The sequence below is a fragment of the Quercus suber genome, unplaced genomic scaffold (genome assembly GCF_002906115.3).
Source record: "Quercus suber isolate HL8 unplaced genomic scaffold, Cork oak 2.0 scaffold_154, whole genome shotgun sequence".
NCBI lineage: Eukaryota > Viridiplantae > Streptophyta > Magnoliopsida > Fagales > Fagaceae > Quercus > Quercus suber.
The window spans coordinates 108,122-129,795 of record NW_027069615.1 but is presented as its reverse complement, the minus strand read 5'-3'; the positions used below and the strand labels follow the sequence as shown (position 1 = coordinate 129,795).

General features: G+C 36.4%; 1 protein-coding gene and 1 pseudogene across 1 annotated transcript; one reads left to right on the top strand and one right to left on the bottom strand.

Annotated features, from left to right (window-relative positions):
- Window positions 1–9,862: 9,862 nt before the first annotated feature.
- Window positions 9,863–12,867, bottom strand: LOC112039621 (cell division cycle 20.2, cofactor of APC complex-like; annotated as a pseudogene).
- A 1,765-nt stretch (window positions 12,868–14,632) lies between these two features.
- Window positions 14,633–20,153, top strand: LOC112039620 (pentatricopeptide repeat-containing protein At4g16470; the record flags this gene model as incomplete). Its single annotated transcript, XM_065777359.1, is given in 4 exon segments — window positions 14,633–14,869; window positions 14,871–14,920; window positions 15,774–18,780; window positions 19,499–20,153. Coding segments are annotated over 3 exon segments (1,572 nt in total), but the record flags the coding sequence as incomplete, so codon positions are not given.
- Window positions 20,154–21,674: the final 1,521 nt, after the last annotated feature.

Below are 21,674 nucleotides of genomic sequence, written 5' to 3'. Positions count from 1 at the left end.
GCATTCTTCCCATTATAACAAGCACTACAAAAAACTGGTTTTATAACCGGCTTTTTTTTTCTAGCCGATTCAAAAACCACCACTAAGGAGACCTAATACGGCGCTTTTAGAAACTGCTACAATAGGTTGACCTATTGTGGCGCTTTAAAAATGCTACTTTAGGTCCAGTTTTTTTGTAGTGAAGCATTTCATATAATCGCAAATTCTAAGAAAGTGTGCCTAGCTCATACAAGAAGGCCACGAAACACCCCTTAAACTTTGTCTTGTTTTTAGAATTGAATCAATTAATTTTTCTTTTCGAGAAGGAATTGAATCAATTAATATTATAAATGAGACTTGAGAATAACGCTAGGAGTCTCTTATAAATGCCGGTCTATTGGCTAATCAAAGTCATACAGGATATAGCCATAACAAATGACTCAAAAAGGAAAATCAAGGTTTTATTTTTTGAGAAACAAAAGGAATCAAGGTGCTTTTACAAGATAAGAGCACGTCGCATAACCACCACTAATGACACCTAATACAGCGGATTCAAAAACCACCACTAAAGAGACCTAATACAACACTTTTAGAAACTACTACAATAGGTTGACCTATTACAGTGCTTTAAAAACGTTGCTTTAGGTCCAGTTTTTTTGTAGTGAAGCATTTCCTATAACCACAGATTCTAAGAAAGTGTGCCTATCTCATACAAGAAGGCCACGAAACGCCCCTTAAACTTTGCCTTGTTTTAGGAATTGAATCAATTAATTTTTCTTTTGGAGAAGGAATTGAATCAATTAATATGATAAATGAGACTTGAGAATAATGCTAGGAGTCTCTTATAAATGCTGGTCTATTGGCTAATCAAAGTCATACAGGATACAGCCATAGTAAACGACTTAAAAGGAAAATCAAATATGTGTGCTATACAAGTAAACAAAGTGGGCCTAAGGTACTCATGTATATATAGCACACATACTTGTACTGCACACTCTGCCCTTTATATAAAGGCACTCATGTATATTTTATTACTTGAAAAATACAATACATTCATTTAGTATTTCTAACATGGTATCAGAGCCACTGCTCTGGCCTTTTTTAGCAGTCTTGTCTCTCTTGATGTTACTCCACTCTCACATCGCTTTCGCCATCACAGCAGCCACCGCAGCTGCTTACCGTTGAACCTCCAATGTTATTAACAATTAAATAAAAACAATTAGTATTGACATGTCTAGCAGAAGGATGACTCAAAACACATGGAATATCTAGGAAACATAACGCAAATGTGGAATTAAATCATGAACCCAAGCCACAGGACCAACATCCATACTTTTGAGTAATAATTCACAAGGTATGACTAGAATCTTCTCAACAAAAAATGACAAATTATGATAGAACATTCATGACATTTTATTTATATATAAGAATCAGGCACTAGGCAGGCATATAAAATAAATGGTGGCTATAAAGGAACCAAGCATTTCAAGCTAGGGAGGACTAACACATACAGTCATGATGGAGCATTGTTTACCATAAAGAGTTTAAAAACATTTGATGACACTGCATTTGAGTAAAAGTATCTACATAAAAATTCACAAACTTACCAGATCTAACCTTCCTCCACCTCAAAAAGATTCAGACAGCTCCAATGAAAACTAATAGGAGCAAAAATGCAGACAAAGAAATTATGGCAATGGTTTTGAGGTTTATCTGCTGGTTCTTGTTGACAAAATTTGCTGTGATTGGGAGGGTCTCCAACACTTCCGTTTGGTCCATTGCCAATGTAACTCCCACAAGGTGGTGAAGAAATCCCTGATGAAAACTATTTCAGTGACCAAAACATGATAATAATAAAAAATAATAATTAAAAAAGAAAAAAAAAAAAGGAAGGATACTTGAAGGACTCCTTTTGTTCTTTTCTCCTTTCGCTAGAAATTTAAAGGTAATCAGGGTAGGAGCACAAATGCAGAAAAAGAAATTATGGCAATGGTTTTGAGGTTCATCTGGTGGTTCTCGTTGACAAAATTTGTGTGATTGGGAGATCTCTACCACTTCCGTTTGGTCCATTGCCAATGTAACTCCCACTAGGTGGTGAAGAAGGAATCCCTCATGATAATAAAATAAAAACGAAGGATAAGGACTCCCTTTTGTTCTTCTTTCCTTTCACTAGAAATTAAAGGTAATCAGGGTAGGTAACTGGATAACTAATGTATACCACTTCATATAACTGGATAACTAATGTATACCACTTCATAGTTACTGAAAAGAGTTGTATTTAAAGGCACTTTCTTATGCCAAAATCTATCAGATGTCAGTACTGCAGTAGAATTATCAAACTTCTCTCCCAGTGGAACCAAGTTAATATCCACAACTATTCTTTCCTGATTTTGACTATTGGCAATAGCACCCATAATTTTAACTTGCCTTTGCTCCAAATAGGTGCCTTCTGCGATCTCAATCTCTAGATCCCTCATTACTGGAAAAACAGCAAAGGTGGCTACATCGAGAAGAAGTCTGACTTTCATGGGAAACACACAACCACAAGGTGAACCAACGGGAGTTGCAGTAAGTGGATCTATACAAATTTGATCACAAGCTACCAAAAAATCCATTAACAAGTACATGAGTGGAAGAAACTCAAAACAAGCAACAGAAAAAGTCCTTTAACTTTCATTGTAGCTTTTGAGATGAACAAGATATTATGATCGATCTTTCAACTAATGTTCAAAATTTCAAACTACCAACTGTCTGTAGCCCTAATGGCACTCCACCCCTAGTGATCGTGAGAGCTCGCGATTTCTATCCCATAGGGTATGTGAGTCACTTTACCAAGCAAAAAAATATCAAACCATTTTCCCTAGTATAAACACATGCTTAAGGCATTAAAAAAGAGAGAGAGAGAGAGAGAGAGAGAGAGAGAGAGAGAGAGATTCTACAATTACCAATTTTGTTAAGTGATAGTTTCTATTTTATCATACGAACACTTTGACTTCAACTTTGAAAGACTTTTTTCTCCATACCATTTTGTTGATCCTGTATACCACCCAAAACATGCTCCTCTTTTAAAAGCTAAAGGCCACTTATTGAATTTCCTAATATTCACTGGCTTTATTTGAATTTATAATTATTTAAAAAAAAAACTATTATAACATCTGGAACAAAATAGAAAAGGCATGAGTGCAGCTTAACTTTTTGGGGTTGTAATTTTTTAAACCAAACCAACAACATCATAGAATTTAGTAAGTACAAAAATATTGTGAATCAAATATCAATTCACAAAGTTAATCTAGCAAATTTCAAGGCAACTCAATTGATGTTTGCCTCATCAACAAGCAAAAATTTTGACAGCAGACGCTAAGAAATTAAAAACAAAGTTATTCACGGGTTACTTGTCAAATATATCAGTCATGCACATTTTAAGTGTTCTTCTTGATATCTTGATACTTATGCTTTTTGCATTAGTGTTCTTTACAGCCATTTGGACTCAAAAGAGTCATGCATGCCACAAGTTAATAATATTGATCAATATATAAAATGATCAAATTAAACTTCTCCTACTTACCACTGAACATATCATGGATATTACCTTGGTTTTCTGAAGGGGATGGAGCAATTGCATGAGGTTTCACATGCTGATGATGACGATGATGACTGTGTATTGTTGAGAGATTACTGCTAGGACCTGACATATATGAGTAAAGATGGAGAAAACTATTAACAACAACGTAAGTCAAGCTGTTAAAATTATGAGCATAGCAATACCTTGGTAAAGTGGAGAAGGCCTAGGGTCAGTGGTGGTGGGAATTCAAACAAAATTCCAACCTGTGAGATACAAAAAAAATAGAGAAAACACACATAAAAAAAAAAATAATCACATGCACAAGACAGTATTTACGAGGTTCAGTAATTTGTCTACGTCCACGGAGTTGCAGGGATTTCACTATTATCAGGGAAAAAATACAAAGTGCGGCTATAGTGTTTTTTTTCTCTCTCTAAAAACACAACAACAGTAGTCACAAACCCTAATTATAAAAGCGGTTTTTATATCCTGCTTACAGGGTTAGAATGGGATACAAAACGGGGTAAAAATAAACTAGGCTCCACAAAACCCAACAAATCTCCCACTTGGAGACTAGTTCAATCATCAACATCAGTCACTATCCTCCAAAAGCAATCCCTCATCCCTGCAACTCATCCTCCTGTCCTCAAGCTAGAAGACCAATTGAAGTTGCACACAGCTTCAACTTCTCAATAGTGACACCCTTAGTCAACATGTCTGCTGGGTTCTTAGATCCACATATCTTCTCAAGTGTTATCAACTTATCTTCAACAAGGTTCCGGATAAAGTGGTATTTTGTCTGTATATGTTTCGACTTTGAATGAAAAGCCGAATTTTTGGCAAGAAAGATTGCACTCTGATTATCACTGTGTAGAATGCCCATCTCCTGCTTCTTACCCAATTCATCTAAGAAACCATGTAGCCAAATCATCTCCTTTCGAGCTTCAGTTGCTGCAACATACTCAGCTTCTGTAGTAGACAAAGTAACAATCTTTTGCAAATTTGAAGCCCATGATATAGCTGTACCACCTAGAGTAAATACAAACCCAGTAGTACTCTTTCTACTATCACCATCACCAGCAAAATCAGCATCTACATAACCTTGCAGCTTCAAACTTGCACCTGTGAAGCAAAGACATGTATCTGATGAACCCTTCAGATATCTCATAATCCACTTGACTGCCTCCCAATGTTGCTTTCCAGGCCTACTCATGAATCTGCTCATAACTCCCATTGCATGTGCAATGTCTGGTCTTGTACACACCATAGCATACATCAAGCTGCCAATAGCTGAGACATAGGGCACCTTGCTCATATGGTCCCTTTCTTCTTCTGTCTTCGGTAACTGTTCTTTGCTCAGTTGGAAATGACTACCCAAGGGTGTGCTCACTGGTTTAGATTCATTCATGTTGAACCTGCTGAGAACTTTCTTCACATACTCTAATTGTGAAAGCTTCAATATACCATTAGCCTTGTCTCTAATGATTCTCATACCAAGGATTTGCTTTGCAGCTCCCAAATCTTTCATTGCAAACTGTTTTGACAATTGCTTCTTCAGATTATTAATCTCTTCAATGCTAGACCTTGCAATGAGCATATCATCCACATACAGCAGCAAAATGATATAAGAATTGTCAAAGAATTTAACATAGCAACAATGATCAGCTTCACATCTCTTGAACCCAATTTTGTGCATAAAATTATCAAATTTCTTGTACCACTGTCTAGGAGTTTGTTTTAGGCCATACAAGCTCTTTCTCAGTTTGCAGACTAGATTCTCTTGTTCCTGAACAATAAACCCTTCTGGCTGAATCATGTAAAGGTCTTCCTCCAAATCACCATAAAGGAATGCCGTCTTCACATCTAACTGCTCAAGATATAAGTTTTTTGTAGCCACCATTCCCAACACCAGTCTAATTGTTGACATCTTCACAACTGGAGAAAATATCTCTGTGTAGTCAATGTCTTCTTTCTGCTGGAACCCTTTAACAACTAATTTGGCCTTATAATGTTTGCTACCATCATGCTCATTCTTTATTTTGTATACCCACTTGTTGTGCAAAGCCTTCTTTCCTATTGGTAATTCAGTCAGTTCCCATGTTTGATTCCCCAACAAGGAATTCATCTCATCCTTCATGGCTAACTCCCACTTGCTTGAATTTTCATCTTGCAAGGCTTCATTATAACACTCTGGCTCACCACCATCAGTCAACAGGAGATAATTTAAAACAGGTGAGTAACGTTATGGAGGACTAATATTCCTGGAAGATCTGCGGACTTCAGCTACAGGTGTACTCTGATCTACCTGTGAATCTACATTCTCCTTATCTTCTTCACCCCTTTTCTGGACAGTACTTTTAGTCAATCCATCTAAGTTGACAAACTCAGATTTCTTTTGATCTATCTCTGTAACATCTGACACTACAGTTGACCTGTCCTTGTACATAACCTGTTCATTAAATATCACATTTTTACTTCTGATGATTTTCCTATTTTGTTCATCCCAAAACTTATAGCCAAATTTCTCATCACCATAGCCAATGAAAAAACATATTTTAGACTTAGCATCAAGTTTACTACGAGCATCAGAATCAATATGAACATAAGAAACACAACCAAAAACTTTTAAATGGGAAAACTTTACCTCTTTACCGCTCCAAACCTCTTCAGGAAGTTTGAACTCCATGGGAACTGATGGCTCTCGGTTTATCAGGTAAGCTGCAGTGCTAATAGCATCAGCCCAGAAAGTTTTTGGTAGTCCAGCATGCAACCTCATACTCTTAGCACGCTCATTAAGAGTTTTGTTCATGCGCTCAGCCACACTATTCTGCTGTGGTGTCCCAGGAATGGTCTTTTCCATCATAATTCCCTGTGCAGCACAATACTCATTGAACTCTCCATCTATGTACTCTCCTCCATTATCTGACCTCAAACATTTTACTTTCAAACCTGTTTCTATCTCAACCATAGCCTTCCACTTCTTAAAAGTTTCAAATACATCAGATTTATTTTTCAGAAAATAAACCCATACCTTTCTGCTTGAGTCATCAATGAAAGTGATGTAGTACCTTGAACCTCCAAGGGATGCAACCGGAGAAAGCCCCCACAAATCAGTGTGCACTAACTCCAATTTTTTAGCCTTCAGTGTCCTGCCAGTTTTCAAAAAGCTCACATTTTTCTGCTTTCCTAAGATGCAGCTTTCACACATGTCAAAATCAATGGACTTCAATTCTGGTAGTTTTCCTTTTGATAGCAACATCTTCATCCCTTTTTCACTCATGTGACCAAGTCTGTGGTGCCATAGGCTTGTATCAGTACTTGCATCAGCAATTGCAATTGTGTCTCTTGGACTTGAGGTCATATATAGAGTACCGGTCTTCTTTCCACGAGCCAATACCCTAACTCCCTTTGTAACCTTCCAAGTGCCACCAACAAATAATATTGCATGCCTTTCATCATCAAGTTGTCCAACAGAAATCAGATTCCTTCTCAGGTTAGGAATATGTCGAACCTTCTCCAGTAACCAAACAGACCCATTGGGCAACAATATCCGGACATCTCCTATACCTACAACATCCAAGGTTGAACCATCAGCCAAATACACCTTACCAAAATCACCTACAACATACATAATTCTGTATGATTTCTCGGTGTGGAGTGGTATGAAACGAAGCTCCTGAGTCCAAAACCCAATCATCAAGTAGACTGTTTACTGCAAGAAGTAATGCATCCTGTATATCTTCTATTACAGCATTAGCAGAATCATCTTCATTCTTCTTTTTAGGATTTTTGCATTGGTTCCTAAAGTGACCTGTTTTTCCACAATTCCAGCATTGTACTTATTGGCTTGATCTAGATTTATTTCTGTTCCGATTAGAATTTCTGTTATTACCTCAGCCTCTTGTCTCAAGGTTTAGGGTAGAACCAGTTCCTGAGATTTCACCTGCATCTCTTCTGCAAATCTCCTTAGCCAGAATTAAATCTCGAATATCATTGTACTTGAGCTTTTCCTTTCCTGTAGAATTACTTACTGCCATCCTCATTGCCTCCCAACTGTTTGGCAAAGAAGCCAAAACGATCAGAGCACGAATCTCATCATCAAAATCAATTTCTACAGACGACAATTGATTTGTGATAGTGTTAAATTCATTCAGATGTTGTGCTACTGATGCGTTCTCTGTCATTTTCAGATTAAACAGTTTCTTCATTAGATGCACCTTGTTATTTGCTGACGGCTTTTCATACATACCAGACAAAGCCTTCATCAGATCTACTGTGGTCTTCTCCTTTACAACATTGTGTGCAACAGACCTAGACAGAGTTTACCTGATAACTCCCAGTACCTGTCTGTCAAGAAGAGCTCATTCCTCAGCCTTCATAGCCTCAGGTTTTTCCCCTAGAAGCAGCAAATGCAGCTTCATCCCATAAAGGTAATCCTCGATTTGCATCCTCCAAAATCCAAAGTCTGTGCCATCGAACTTTTCTATTCCAAATGCCTTTCCTACTTCCTCTGCCATTGCTCTCACTCAAACCTAACCCTAGGCTCTGATACCAGTTGTTGGGAATTCAAACAAAATTCAAACCTGTGAGAAACAAAAAAAAATAGAGAAAACACACGTCAAAGAAAAATAATCACACGCACAAGACAGTATTTACGTGGTTCGGCAATTTGCCTACGTCCACGGAGTTGCAAGGATTTCACTATTATCAGGGAAAAAATACAAAGTGCGGCTACAGTATTTTTTTTTTTCTCTCTGTAAAAACACAACAACAGTAGTCACAAACCCTAATTATAAAAACGACTTTTATATCCTGCTTACAGGGTTAGAATGGGTTACAAAACGGGCCAAAAATAAACTAGGCTCCACAAAACCCAACAAGTGAATGGTCCCAAAGAGGGCTTAACCACCTATGTTTTAAGTGGTTTTGATGAGGCAAATGACACACCCATCAAAATGAACCTTTCTGCAAGGAGTAAAGGAACATCGTATGTTGTCCGCAACTGAAGATATTCATGGACAGTAATCAGTAAAAGCTGGAATGGATCTCAAAAGTGACACCAGTGAAGGTGAAATATTTTACCTTACTCTATTACTAATTGATGCATTGCATTAAATGGTCACATAAATTTTACAACTCAAGGAAAGAAAGAGGCTAAAAAGCATTGGATTCACATGAATTTGGAAAAGTTGAAACTAAACGAAAATGCAAAGCTTTGAATTATATGTTCTCAAGAGATGTTAACAAAAGGAGATAAGTAAGGCATTCAACTGATAAGCAGATGAAAAAGAAATGCTTATAAAGTGATTCTTTGTATCAAGATAAGCAAATGAGTAAGAAATGTCTTCTAATTGGTGTATTATGTTGGAAAATATAACTTGATATGATAGCTAACATTAGTGTAGTCAAAAGTAAGCTACGTGCTCGGGTGAGATGAGCTTCCACTAAGGTCACCTCCAAAGCTCTAGATCTAGGAGGCTTTCGTGAGGTGATCACCTTCAAAGTCTAGGAAAGGCACCTTTAGTGAGATGCTCACCTAATGTCTAGGCGCCCATTAGTGCCTGGGCAAGTGCCTCAAGCAATATTTAAGGCACATGAGACAATGCCTAAAACAAATTTCAAATACACACATACATACACATATACCTAGGCACCCTTTAGTGCCTGGGCGACTGCCTCAAGCAATGTTTAAGGAGCATGAGGCAACGCCTAAAAATACAGGATACACATAAAAACTGCAATCACTTCTATTTTTCTTTTTCCTTCTTTTTCTTGTTATGCATTGGTAACAGAAAGTTGGTTGTTAAGGAGATTCTTCAAATTATCAGACTACAATTGCAAGAGCTATCATTCTATGATTGTATGATGAACATGCATAACAGTTTATACCATACCCCATAGGTAAGATATAAAAAACCCCATACTCAAACATATCTATGCTTAACAAGTCAGAATAACTAAAAAATTAAACCAGTACACCCTGTTGGGGGGGATAAAAAAAGAGGAACAAAACACAAACAAATTCCCTACAAATTACTAAAATAGATTGTTTCATTTAAGAACACATAAGAACATAGTATGAAGAAGCCTATCCAATCTACTAAAGCCCACTAATCATATTATTACACTTTTAAGTAATGCAAAAAATACCTTAAGAAGGGCCACAAGTTACAGTGGATGGTTACTCTTTTTTTTTTTTTTTTTTTTTTGATAGATAATAAAACTTTTATTCAAAAATACTGAGCATCATGTTCACGATGGTGAACATTTTGATCAAGAAAAAATACAGCAGGTTCAAAGACTTAATCTAATAGAGTGTAAGAAATCAAAAATGGAAATACAATTCGTAAAACTCCAAACATGCGCCCACTAAAACAAAGTGCCAAAGAGAAGAGCTTTTAAAAGATCTAAGGTTCTCTCTTTGTCTTCAAAGATGCGTGTATTACGTTCCATCCAAACCAGCCACATTAAACATGTCGGGACCGTATTCCATATGGTTGACAGATGCTTTTCAAACCAATTTCTCCAATCAAAGAGGACAGAGCTAACTGTCTTCGGCATTACCCAATAGATCCCAAATACCTCGAAAATTGCACTCCATAATGCATGAGAAAACTTACAGTGGAGAAGAAGATGATCCACAGTTTTCCCATCACAATAACACAAACACTTGTTAACCAACGACTGACCTCTCTTAACTAGATTATCAATAGTTGAGTATCCCATCCCTAGTTGCTGTCCAAAAAAAGAAAACACCTGTTTGGGCACCGTTACACACCAAATACACTCCCAAGGAAAAACCTCACTGTAGGGACCAGACAACAACTTATAGTAAGAGTGCACATCAAACACCCCCTTTAGTCAACTTCCAAGTCAAAGTATCATCCCCCTCACCCCTCAGCATATGGGAATACAAAAACTCAATGAAAGAACAAACATTTTCCTGCTCCCAATCCTCTGGAGCTCGACGGAAATGAAAATTCCAGCTCCTCCTTCCCCCTTCCGAGGCAGATACAATGAGGTCAGAAATCCAAGCCTCTTTAGATGCTGTTCATCAGATGCGGCTGACATGAGCAAATGGCTCTGGATTTGCCTTAGGTGCAGGTTTAGCCACTTCGGGGGGTCCCAAACACATTCCAAAATCGCAAAGTCTCGTCCCCTGCTGCAGATGCCACTGTGCATCCATCTGGGCTCTATACATATATAGCAGCAAAGTTGCTAACAATTAGAAAATGTGATCTCAGTTACAAATATGTTCATATAAAACCAATTGCATGATGAAAGTCAGAATTAAAACTCATTTTACACAGCATACTTTCATTAGATGTTTTACGAGATAAAACATAGATAATGAAAACAACTTGATCAACTCCAAATTAATGCCTGTGCCATAAAAAGGACTCGGGATGTATGACCAGTTAGTTCCGTGATCTTCACCATTGACGGGTACTTCCAAAGGGTGAGCTGATTCTTGGGAAGACCATGTGAGCTAAGCAGTTCACGCTCATGCTTGTTTCACATCAGAGAACACACCTGTGAGCCGGTGTTAATTGAGTTCAAGCAAGCGCCTGTGTGTGTGTTCCAGAACTTAATGCACGAGTCACCAAAGCCTCCACCAGAGGCTAGCAAATTACTCTGGAATGGACACCAAGAGAGGGCCTTGACCGCAGAAGTGTGGTTGTTGAGTGTGTGAAGCTGCTGTGTTGGTGCATTGGAAGAGGCCATAGACCTATCCCATATATAGAGAAAGTTATCGTTCCCTCCTCTGGCTAACTGTTAGCCTGAGGCAGACCATTTTAGTCCACGGACCTCATCATGGTGTCCCCTGTATGTATCAACAATGTGGGATCTCACCCTCACATCATTGTTGACAATTTTACCGTCCATTCCTCCAGTTGTAAGGATGTGATCGTTCCAAGCTAATGAACCAACCCTTTGTCTGTGAACACCACTCAGTGTTCTTAACATTTTAGAAGTAGTATAATCCCACAGTTGGACATGGGAATTGTTTCAGCTGACAGCAATTTGCTAGCCGTCAGGAGCCCAACTGACCAACTGACACTTGTAACGGGCCCATCTTCGTCGTCACTGGTGACAAGTTTGGAGGTAGAGCCATTTGAGGCATCCCAGGGGTACACTGTGGTTCTAAGAGCAATGGCAATGACATTGCTGATGCCCCAATCTAGTAAATTCAAGTAGAAATCATCCAGAATATCAGGAGCATCCAACGTCATCTCAGATTTCTGTCAAATCAGAATCAGAAAAATTATTACACAACACTAGTTATTAAAAGCCAAAAAAAAAAAAGAAAAGAAAAGAAAAGGAGAACAAAGATGATTAATTGAAATCCAATCCATTATGTCTTTAAAAAAATCCAAATTCTTTCAAAAAACAATTTTGTTTAAGAAATCAATTGAAATCCAATTTGAAGGAAGTAAACAATCATCACACAATAATAGTTATTCAATGAAAACAAACAAAACACACAGATTAAGATTACTATTTTGTTTAAGATATGAATTGAAATCCTAAATATGAAGGAATTATTCATTAAACCAATATAATTCATTAAAAAAAATTCCCAAAATTCTTTAAAAGAAGACTTTGTTTAAGATATGAATTGAAATCATCAAAGCAACATCAGTGATTAAACAGACACAGATAGCAACCCGCTTCTCCAAAAAAAAAAACAAAAAAATAGCAAGCCATGTCTGTCGAGGGGGCTTGGTAGTGGCAGGTTTGGGCAATGATGAATGCGAAAGCAATCCCGGGTCTACAACCCCAAGTGAGCGAATTGGAGTACGATTGAGATTCAAGGCCTCCGCAAGTAGCTTTCGGTACGCCACGCTCGCTGGAGATGGGTTCTCTTTCTGCTTCCTCCTACCTTCTTCAGTGAGCATGTAGTGTGGCCCCCTTCTCGTTCATCAAAAAGTGAGCATGTAGTGTGCGTAATCAAAGTACATTGCCGACCGATTTGGAATAAACCGGTCAATCTGCACAAACACACGCGCGCGCGCGCACACACACACATATGACAAATTAACAAAATTCTTAAAACTGTTATTGATCAAAAACCTAGAGAACGCTTTAAATTCTATAATTCACAAGAAAATTAAGAAGAGAGGAATATAAAATTGATGAAGAATTCTTACGTTTTGGAGATTAGTGGTTCTTCGATCCGGGTGTTGTTGTGGAAGAGAGTTCCTGTGATAGGAACCCATTATCAGTTATCAGAGAGAGTGAGAGAGAGTTTTGTAGTCACAGAGCGTGAAAGCGAGAGTGTGTTTTCACTTTTCAGAGAGAATTTGAATTTCAAAGAGGGAGAGAGAGAGACTTATTTCAGAGCGTGTGTTTACCGTACTAGTCCGTGGTCCATTCGGTCAGGGGTTATTTCAGTCCATTCGGTGCCAAAAAAAAATTTGGTGAGAAGCAAATATATTACCTATGTATTAAATAAATATTAAAGAATACTTTGCATTTTAAGTTTTTAACCCTTTTATTTTAGAATAAGGTCTCTACAAGAAAAATATATCAAGTTAGAGGGAAGTTCAATTAAATTATTTATTCTTAATTATGTTGTAAAAAAATGTTAGAGAATTGTTATTATTTTTGTAATGTTTATTTAATTGTTTATACTTTTTTGTCCTATACATTTAAATTTAATATATGGTATAAACACTCATTTAAAATTATTTGTATTTTTTTTGGATATATTTAGTAAATAATATGATAAGTTATTTTTATTTTTATAATTTTAAATGATTAATTAAATTATTTTATGACATCATCGATTTGATTAGAGAACCAAAAACTATGCCTTTTTTTGATTATTTCACCTAGAGACGGTTGCATATGTTGGCTATGAGACCCCTTAAAAAAATTTAAAATAAATTAATATTATATTAGTATATACATATATTTAAAAATTAAAAGTATAGATACAAAAAATTATATTTGCCTCCCCCAAATTGAAGATCAGTCATTTGATGTTTGAGACCCAAAGTTATAAGTTTGAGACTTTTGGATATTAAGTGATGCCGTTCTACATCTCCACCTAAGTACTTGTTATTTTTTTGTTATGTGTGTTTGTTAGTTTTAATTTTCAACTTAACAACACTAATTAGCTTTTTTAATAAGAATATTGTGCATATGTCATTCTACATTTCCACCTAAATGCTTGTTATTTCTTGTTATGTGTGTTTCTTAGTTTTATTTTTCAACTTAACAACACTAATTAGTTTTTTTAATAAGAATATTGAGTATATAATGATGATAAATATATTTTTCAACTTTTGTGGTTAGCACTATATTCTTTATAAAATAGCTGTATTTCTATTCACTTGTTTAGATTTTATTGCAATTATGAACAACTATCTCTTGCCATGAATTATGATTTTCTAACGGATTATTTGATTTTATACATTAATAGATAAATTGTTGTAACATTTATTCCATGATCAATCATAATGATTGTTGTGATTTAAAAGAAGGTTGAATTACATTTTGATATATCCCAAAGGATTGAGTCGAAATGTATTAAGAAATGATCATTTCATTTTTTTTTTTTTTTTTTTACATTTTTTATATATTGACTATGTGCTAGTTGCCTTGTTCTAATTTTTATATATTAATTTAGTTTTAAAATTTACTATATTTTTTAAATGGTTATTTTTTTTATGCCTTTTATTTTAAAAGTCGAACTTTAATACAATGACAAATGTTTTTCATCAGAAGCAATAGATGGCAAGTTTTAACTTGAGAATGATCCTCTTAAAAAATAAAATTCGTTGCATTGAGTATAATTTGTGGCCCCCCAAAGCAACATTCTCACTGTACCCTTGCTCTCACTTGTCCGGTTTTTGAAATCATGATTGAGGTTGATAATTACTTTTTAACGTAAAAGGGGAAATATATATATGTATATATCTATAATTGCCTTTCACTATAAAAATAAAAAAATAAAAAATAAAGGGTACATAATTGCTATTTCTCTCTCTCTCTCTCTCTATGAAAGCTCTCTGAAGTCTGAGCTGCTCTACCTTAAACCAAAGAAAGCTCTCTTTTCTCTCTCTCATAAGAAGTCTTTCCTGACCCCAACGTTGTCAGCCTTCACTTCTCACCTCCCCAAAACCGCTCATCTTGGCCTCCTTTCCTTGGCCAAAATCCTTTCCATGCAACTCCACAATTTTCCTTCCCCTAAAACCCACAACCGTTTCTCCCACTTGTTCCATTCATTCAATCCAAAGTCGTGGCGTGCACACGGAGCAACTGACTTCGCCCGCGCCTCTCGGAGAGATTCACGTGATCGTTGGCCCCATGTTCGCAGGAAAAAAACACCACCCTTCTTCGCAGAATTCAGTCTGAGAGCAGCAATGGCAGGTTTGTGAACCTTCACTAGTTTAGTTTTAGTTACTTTCTTTGTGTGTGTTATATACATGCTTGAAATTTACGTGGGTTGTGGATAAAAATTTTAGCTCGTTTTGGTGGGTGGTGTTGTTAGTGTCAAAGATGAGATCTTTCAGGTTCAGTACTGAACTGGGTATTTTAACTATTTGAATGGAAATGTTCCCCTTTAAATTTATGTATTATAATTGAGCTTGAGCTTGTATTTGCGTGAGTTGTTTTTGAGATTGTTGCTTTTAATGGTTAACAGTGTTGTTATTATGCCAAATATGAGATGTCTTAGGTGCAGTAGTGTAATGGGTTGATTGGAGTTATGCTGCTTTTATATGCATATTTATGTATGTTTTATGATTGAATTTTTCGGGTTGTTGATAATTTTTATTTGGTGGGTAGTATTTTTTTTGTGCCAAAGATGAGATGTTTAGATTCTGAGGTGAATTAGGTAGTATGAATATTTGACTGTCTGAATGGAATGTTGCCATTCTTACATACATTTTTATGTATGTATTATAATTGAATTTGAGCTTGAATTCATGCAGTTTGTTGATAAAATGCTTCATTTATTTGGTGGGTAGTATTATTTTCTGTGCCCAATGTGAGATCCTAGGTTGAATAGTGAATTGGGTACTTTGAATATTTGGCAATTTGAATGGAATTTTCCATTACTATATACATACTTATACATACTTATGTATGTAATGTGATTTTTGTAAAGCTGCTCAAGGTTTGATGGAATTGACATGCATAATTGCATATATTATTTTAGAACTGGGAAATAGTAGATTTTGGCAATGTACTGGTTCAATTGATGGAATGTGATTATCACCAGCTTTCAGGTTGAGCCTTACAAGAGCTACCTCCAATTGGATAAAACATTAAAGGGTCTTTGTATTTTGGGAAGATTAAGGGAAGCTGTGGGGCTTTTGTGCACTACTGGAGTGCGAGTGGAACCAAGAACCTATGCTCTTCTATTGCAGGAATGCATATTTAGAAAAGAGCATATGAAGGGGAGAAGAATCCATGCACTAATGGTTGTTGTTGGATATGATCCCAATGGGTATTTGAAGACTAAATTGTTGATATTGTATGTGAAATCAGGGGATCTAGGAACTGCTCACGTTCTATTTGATAATTTGCGGGAGCAAAGCTTGGCTTCATGGAATGCAATGATTGCAGGGTATGTGCAAAAGGGGCTTGAAGAAGTGGGGTTAAATCTTTATTACAACATGAGACGGACTGGTTTTATACCAGACCAGTATACCTTTGCAACAGTCTTCAAAGCTTGTTCCACTTTAGCAACACTTGAGCATGGGAAACAGGCCCATGTTGTCATAATCAAGTGTCAAATTAGTGAAAATGTGGTAGTCAATAGTGCCCTTATGGACATGTACTTTAAATGCAGTAGTTTATCTGATAGGCATCGGGTATTTGACAAGTCTTTAAATAGGAATGTTGTTATGTGGACTGCTTTAATCTCTGGCTATGGTCAGCATGGAAAAGTTGTAGAGGTTTTGGAATCTTTTCATAGGATGAAAACTGAAGGTTTCAAATCAAATTATCTTACTTTTCTTTCAGTTCTTTCTGCTTGCAGCCTTGGAGGTTTGCTTGATGAGGGTTGGGCATATTTCTCATCTATGACCAAAGATTATGGAATTCAGCCAAGAGGGCAGCATTATGCGGCTATAGTTGATCTTTTAGGGCGTGCTGGCCAGTTACAAGAGGTGTATGAGTTTGTTCTGAACTCACCTTGTAAGGAGCACTCAGTGATATGGGGTGCTTTGCTTGGGGCTTGTAGGGTTCATGGAGATATGAACTTGGTAAAGCTTGCAGCAAAGAAAGTTTTTGAATTGGAACCCGAAAATCCTGGAAAATATGTGGTCTTGTCTAATGCTTATGCCACCTCTGGGTTTTGGGAAAATGCTGCAGAGGTCAAGGCTGTGATGCGGGAATCAGGGATCATAAAGGAGCCTGGTTATAGCAGAATAGAGGTTCAAAATGGGTCCCAATTCTTCTTCAAGGGTGATAAACAATCTAAGGAGCTATATGAGTAGATCAGAGAAATGACTTGTATTTTAAAGGATGCAGGTTATGTTCCTGATCTAAGTGACAACTAACTCACGTCATGGAAAATGACTCATTTCCTGTGAATATCTCCGTTGCGAAGCAGGGCTATTTGAGAGAGTAAGAGCTGTATGCCTAAAACCTTGTGCTTTCTTAAATTTTGTAAAATCTGGAAGGTCCATTTATGGGTGAGGCTCAATAGATATCAGTTACATATCAAATATTATGTAATTAGGCATCTGGATCATTTTAGTTATTTCATCCTTCAAGAATTTAAACATATTTTTATCTGTACCAAAGAAAATTGTTTAGTTTCAGTTTATTAATTCTGGTTACAGCAGCGATAGAGCCATTCCATCTGTCCAAGCATATAGGTCAACCTGTTCAGTGTCCTGACTCCTGCTAATGCCAAAAATTGCATTTCGAATAATGCATATTGATGCTTGTACAGGAATTCACAGGCAATCTAGATCAATGACGAGTGTATGAAAATTTACTTGTATGATATGATATATGAGAAGACAACCCAAAATTTCAGGATTAAGGCTTGGATGTTGTTGTAGTATGATATGATATATAATCGATGATAAATGTGTAAAATCTTGCATGATACTATATGATATATGAGAATCCAATCCCAAAAATTCTGGGATTAAGGCTTGGTTGCTGTTGTTTAGTGTGATATATGAGAAATGCAGCTGTTAATTCCTGGCATTTCTCGCTCCTCCGCTTTCCTTAAGTTCCCAAACTAGATATAAATCATATAAAAAGAACCTCAAAATTGAAACAGAAGCTTATCAAATTATGTGTCATTTATGCAAGATATGTAATCACTCCTCCCCACCGCTTTCTCAACCTTTCGTCCTCAGTTCTCATCCTTCTAGAAATTACATGGCCCCCTCCCTTAATCCTCTTTGTCCGTATACACATCTAAAGTCATTTTTTGCAAGATCCTTATCACTCTAAACGCATTATTTTTCTATAGCTATTTTGGATGTCATTTAACTTGTAATTCTCAATTTCATTTCTTTCCATTTATTAGAAGTAATTGATATCAAATTTCATTTTATTGGCATAATAACCTTCTCTTGTGCCTAGTAAAGTCTGTAAAACATATTATGTTTGACTAAGTTTCTTATTTGCCTCTAAATCTAGGTCTATTCTAATGTGCTGCAACATTTAAGCTGAAAAATATTATGTCAGGACCCGATCCCTAAACCTAAGATCCCTTTCCTCTCCCATTATTTTCTTGAAGACCCTAGGACCCTATATAGATATTGGAATTCTAGCTTTTTGAGTATTAGAAAGAGATCAGTGTTCTATTTGGATTTCTTCCATTTGTTATCTAAAGCTTTTGATTTTAATCAATTCAACTATGGGAGCTTGTAACTTCTTATAACCACAGTTGATATTGTTCATTCAAGAGATACTGCAACTATGTGAAGCATCTTGCTGCACAGGTATTTGAACTACAAAAACACTAAAACTTCTGTTGGAAAAAAAATTTCCATGCTTTATGCAAATAAAGGGCAGCAAATATTCAAATACTTGATTTTACTGAACAATGTTTAAATGTTTTTGGAATTATTCTTATGATGCTTTGTTTCTTTTTTACATCTCTGTTATACAGAAGTGTGGCAATAATAAAATCAAAGAAGGATACAAGATATGGATTGGATTCGATCGTGACGCATGATGGGGTGAAATTGCCATGCTTGGCCTTACCTGATTTGTCATCACTCAAACAAAAGTTTGGTCTTGATGCATATGATCAGGTATTTCAATGACACAATTTGTGATACATGTATTACAAACAGTTATCCTTTCTTGTGTAAAAATACAGAACTATTTTCTTTTGTGTGTGTGTTCTGTGAGTGCGCGCGCGTGTATTGTTTGAAATAAAGTTATTGTTTTTTGGTAAATGTGCACTGTTTCAGTAATGAGTAAGTGGTTTGTGTGTCTGAGAAATATCTCAATTTGAAATAAGCATAGTTTTCTGGCTTTTTTTGGTGAGATTATTACATTTAACTTTCATCGGTTTTTTATGTACACTAGGAGTGATACTTAGTTTTGACCTGTATTTGGTGACAGTTAGATGTGATTGGTATTGATGAAGCTCAATTCTTTGAGGACCTTTATGATTTCTAACGTGAAGTTGCTGATCATGATGGAAAAAGAGTAATAGTTGCTGGACTAGATGGCAATTATTTGGGCACTTATATGGTCCGCCAATTATATTTAGCTATTTATATGCTTGTGATTTTTTAAATTTTTTTTACCTAATTATAATCTACCACCATTCATATAACGGCTTTTAGGTCATTACCTATTCTTTTTGGATTGAGAGTTTTATCTTATAACTTTTTTTTTTTTTTGAGAAACAATTAGGTTATAACTTAAAAAGCTTTTTTGCAATTAAATGGCATCATATCATATTACATTGCTTGGAAATTTTAAGATCCTTCTAATGATGAATATAAATATTGTTGACAGGAGGAGCTTCGGTTCTATGCTGGTTATAATTCCCCTGGCTGATACCGTGACCAAATTAACTGCTCACTGTGAACTTTGCAGTAAACGTGCTTTCTTCACCTTAAGGAAAACAAAGGAGACACAGACTGAACTGATTGGTGGGGCTGATGTCTACATGCGTGTGTGTCGGCAGCACTATGTCAGCGGACAAGTAGTCAAGGAAGCTGCAAAGACTGTCCTGGAATCTCAAAGCGTTCAGTGTGTCTCTTATGCATAGTTCAACTAAGGAAAACAGTGGAGACAAAGACTGAACTGATTGGTCTGTCTACATGCCTGTGTGTCGACAGCACTATGTCTACGGACAAGTAGTCAAGGAAGCTGCAAAGACTGTCCTGGAATCTCAAAACGTTCAGTGTGTCTCTTATGCGTAGTTCAACTGCTTAGTAGGAAATCTAAAATTTCCTAGTATGCTCTGCCTTGTAGTCTACGCAACTTGTCAATAGTGAAATTGCAATTGAGTTAGGAATTTTACAACTTTAGGTCCCTATCAAGAATGTAGATATTGTTACATCTATTTATGTGGTCAATGTTTGATAGATGCTTTAATTATAATCAATATACATTGCTGGAAAATATAAAACTATAGTGAATGTGAATTTGAAACATGTTTTTTCTATTCTTTTCTTCTTCTTAAAGAATCGTTTATATTCGATAGTTGTATTCACGTATAGTATGGAAGTTTAAAATTTAATGTATAGTTTTCTCAGGTGCCATTTCTTAGATACCCTAATAATATCAACCATTTGCTTGTGATGTCTCCCTTTGAGAAGTTAAAAGTTTTTGGGGAATAGGGTTGTGTTCTACTTGTTATAAAGGTTTTTTTCTTTAGATTTATGGAAATCAAAGTTGCATGTCTTAGTTTCTTACCTTTGTTCCAAAAGCAAATTGCCCTAAGATCTTTTTAGATTTATGGCCTTAGCTTAGGAATCACCAAAATTAGAACTAAGATTGAAGATTGTAATGAAGAGATACCTTGTCTAGTTTGAGTCGTTTGACTCCTATCCCTTCCAATAAAAGGGAGGTAAAAATGTCCTCTGAGTGCAGGATTTACTACCAAACTATAGATGGACATATTGTTAGTGGTTCGGAATGGGTGGTTTCTGAAGTTTTTTATTATTATTTAATCTAAGCTGTTTCAGTTGGTGGTGGAGGAAGGAGAAAATTTTTTCTCCCTTAAGATTTTTGAATGGGAAAAATACTACATGCAATCAGTTTTTATGGGCAAGAGTGCAACAATTTGGTTAATGTGGAACTTGGAACACACCATGATTGGAGTCAGTCCAAAGTAGTTCTTCACACTCAAGGGGGGAAGGCGATACTGCTTACACTTTGCAATAAGGGTCAAACTCATTTGGTCAGTATTTATCAGTGACTGAGCTTAAGGCAGGTAGGTTGCGAAGATCTATCATTATCCATGTCGGAAAGTTACAACAAGGATGGAGGGACTTTGGGATTGAATTAAGAAGAATGTTGGAACCTTCCCATTATGTGTTGGGTGGATTGAAATTTGTACCGTACAAGTCTAAGCAGATTCCAGAGTTTCATTCTTTCCAGTCCTTTGTAGAAACTGTCAAAGCTCCAGTGCAGGCAAGTTCGAAACACGCTTAACAACCATTCATTAGAGAAAAGGTTAAGAATAGCGTCGTGGAGAATATAACAGAGCCTCTAAGGGACATATCTCACACACAATTAGTAGATTTCAAAGTTCAGGCTGGAAGTTTTATCCCATCAGCCATGGGTGGTGCTAAGGGTGGAGAAGGTGGTATTAATGGCAAGAATAATATTGAGGCGAAAATCATGGAAGGAAATAAGCTCAGACTTCCTTTGAAGTTCAATTCGAATTCAAAAAATTTCAATTTTGGAAAGGTGCATGATATTGGAAGTCACGTTGGGTAGGAAGAGGGCTGATTATGGATGTGAATGAGAATGGAAAGAGGCAGGTATTGTGGGATTGTGTTAAGTGTAGGGAGCAAGCTGGTAAATGGGTAGCACGTGAGACTACTTGATAAGTGAAATTATAACATGTGAAGCGTTCCAAGATCTAAACTGTCAGGTTTTGCTAGGGGAATAGGTCCTACGGCTTAAGCTGACAGGGTAAACTGTGAGAGAAACTGAAGACCCAAAAAACTAATGAACA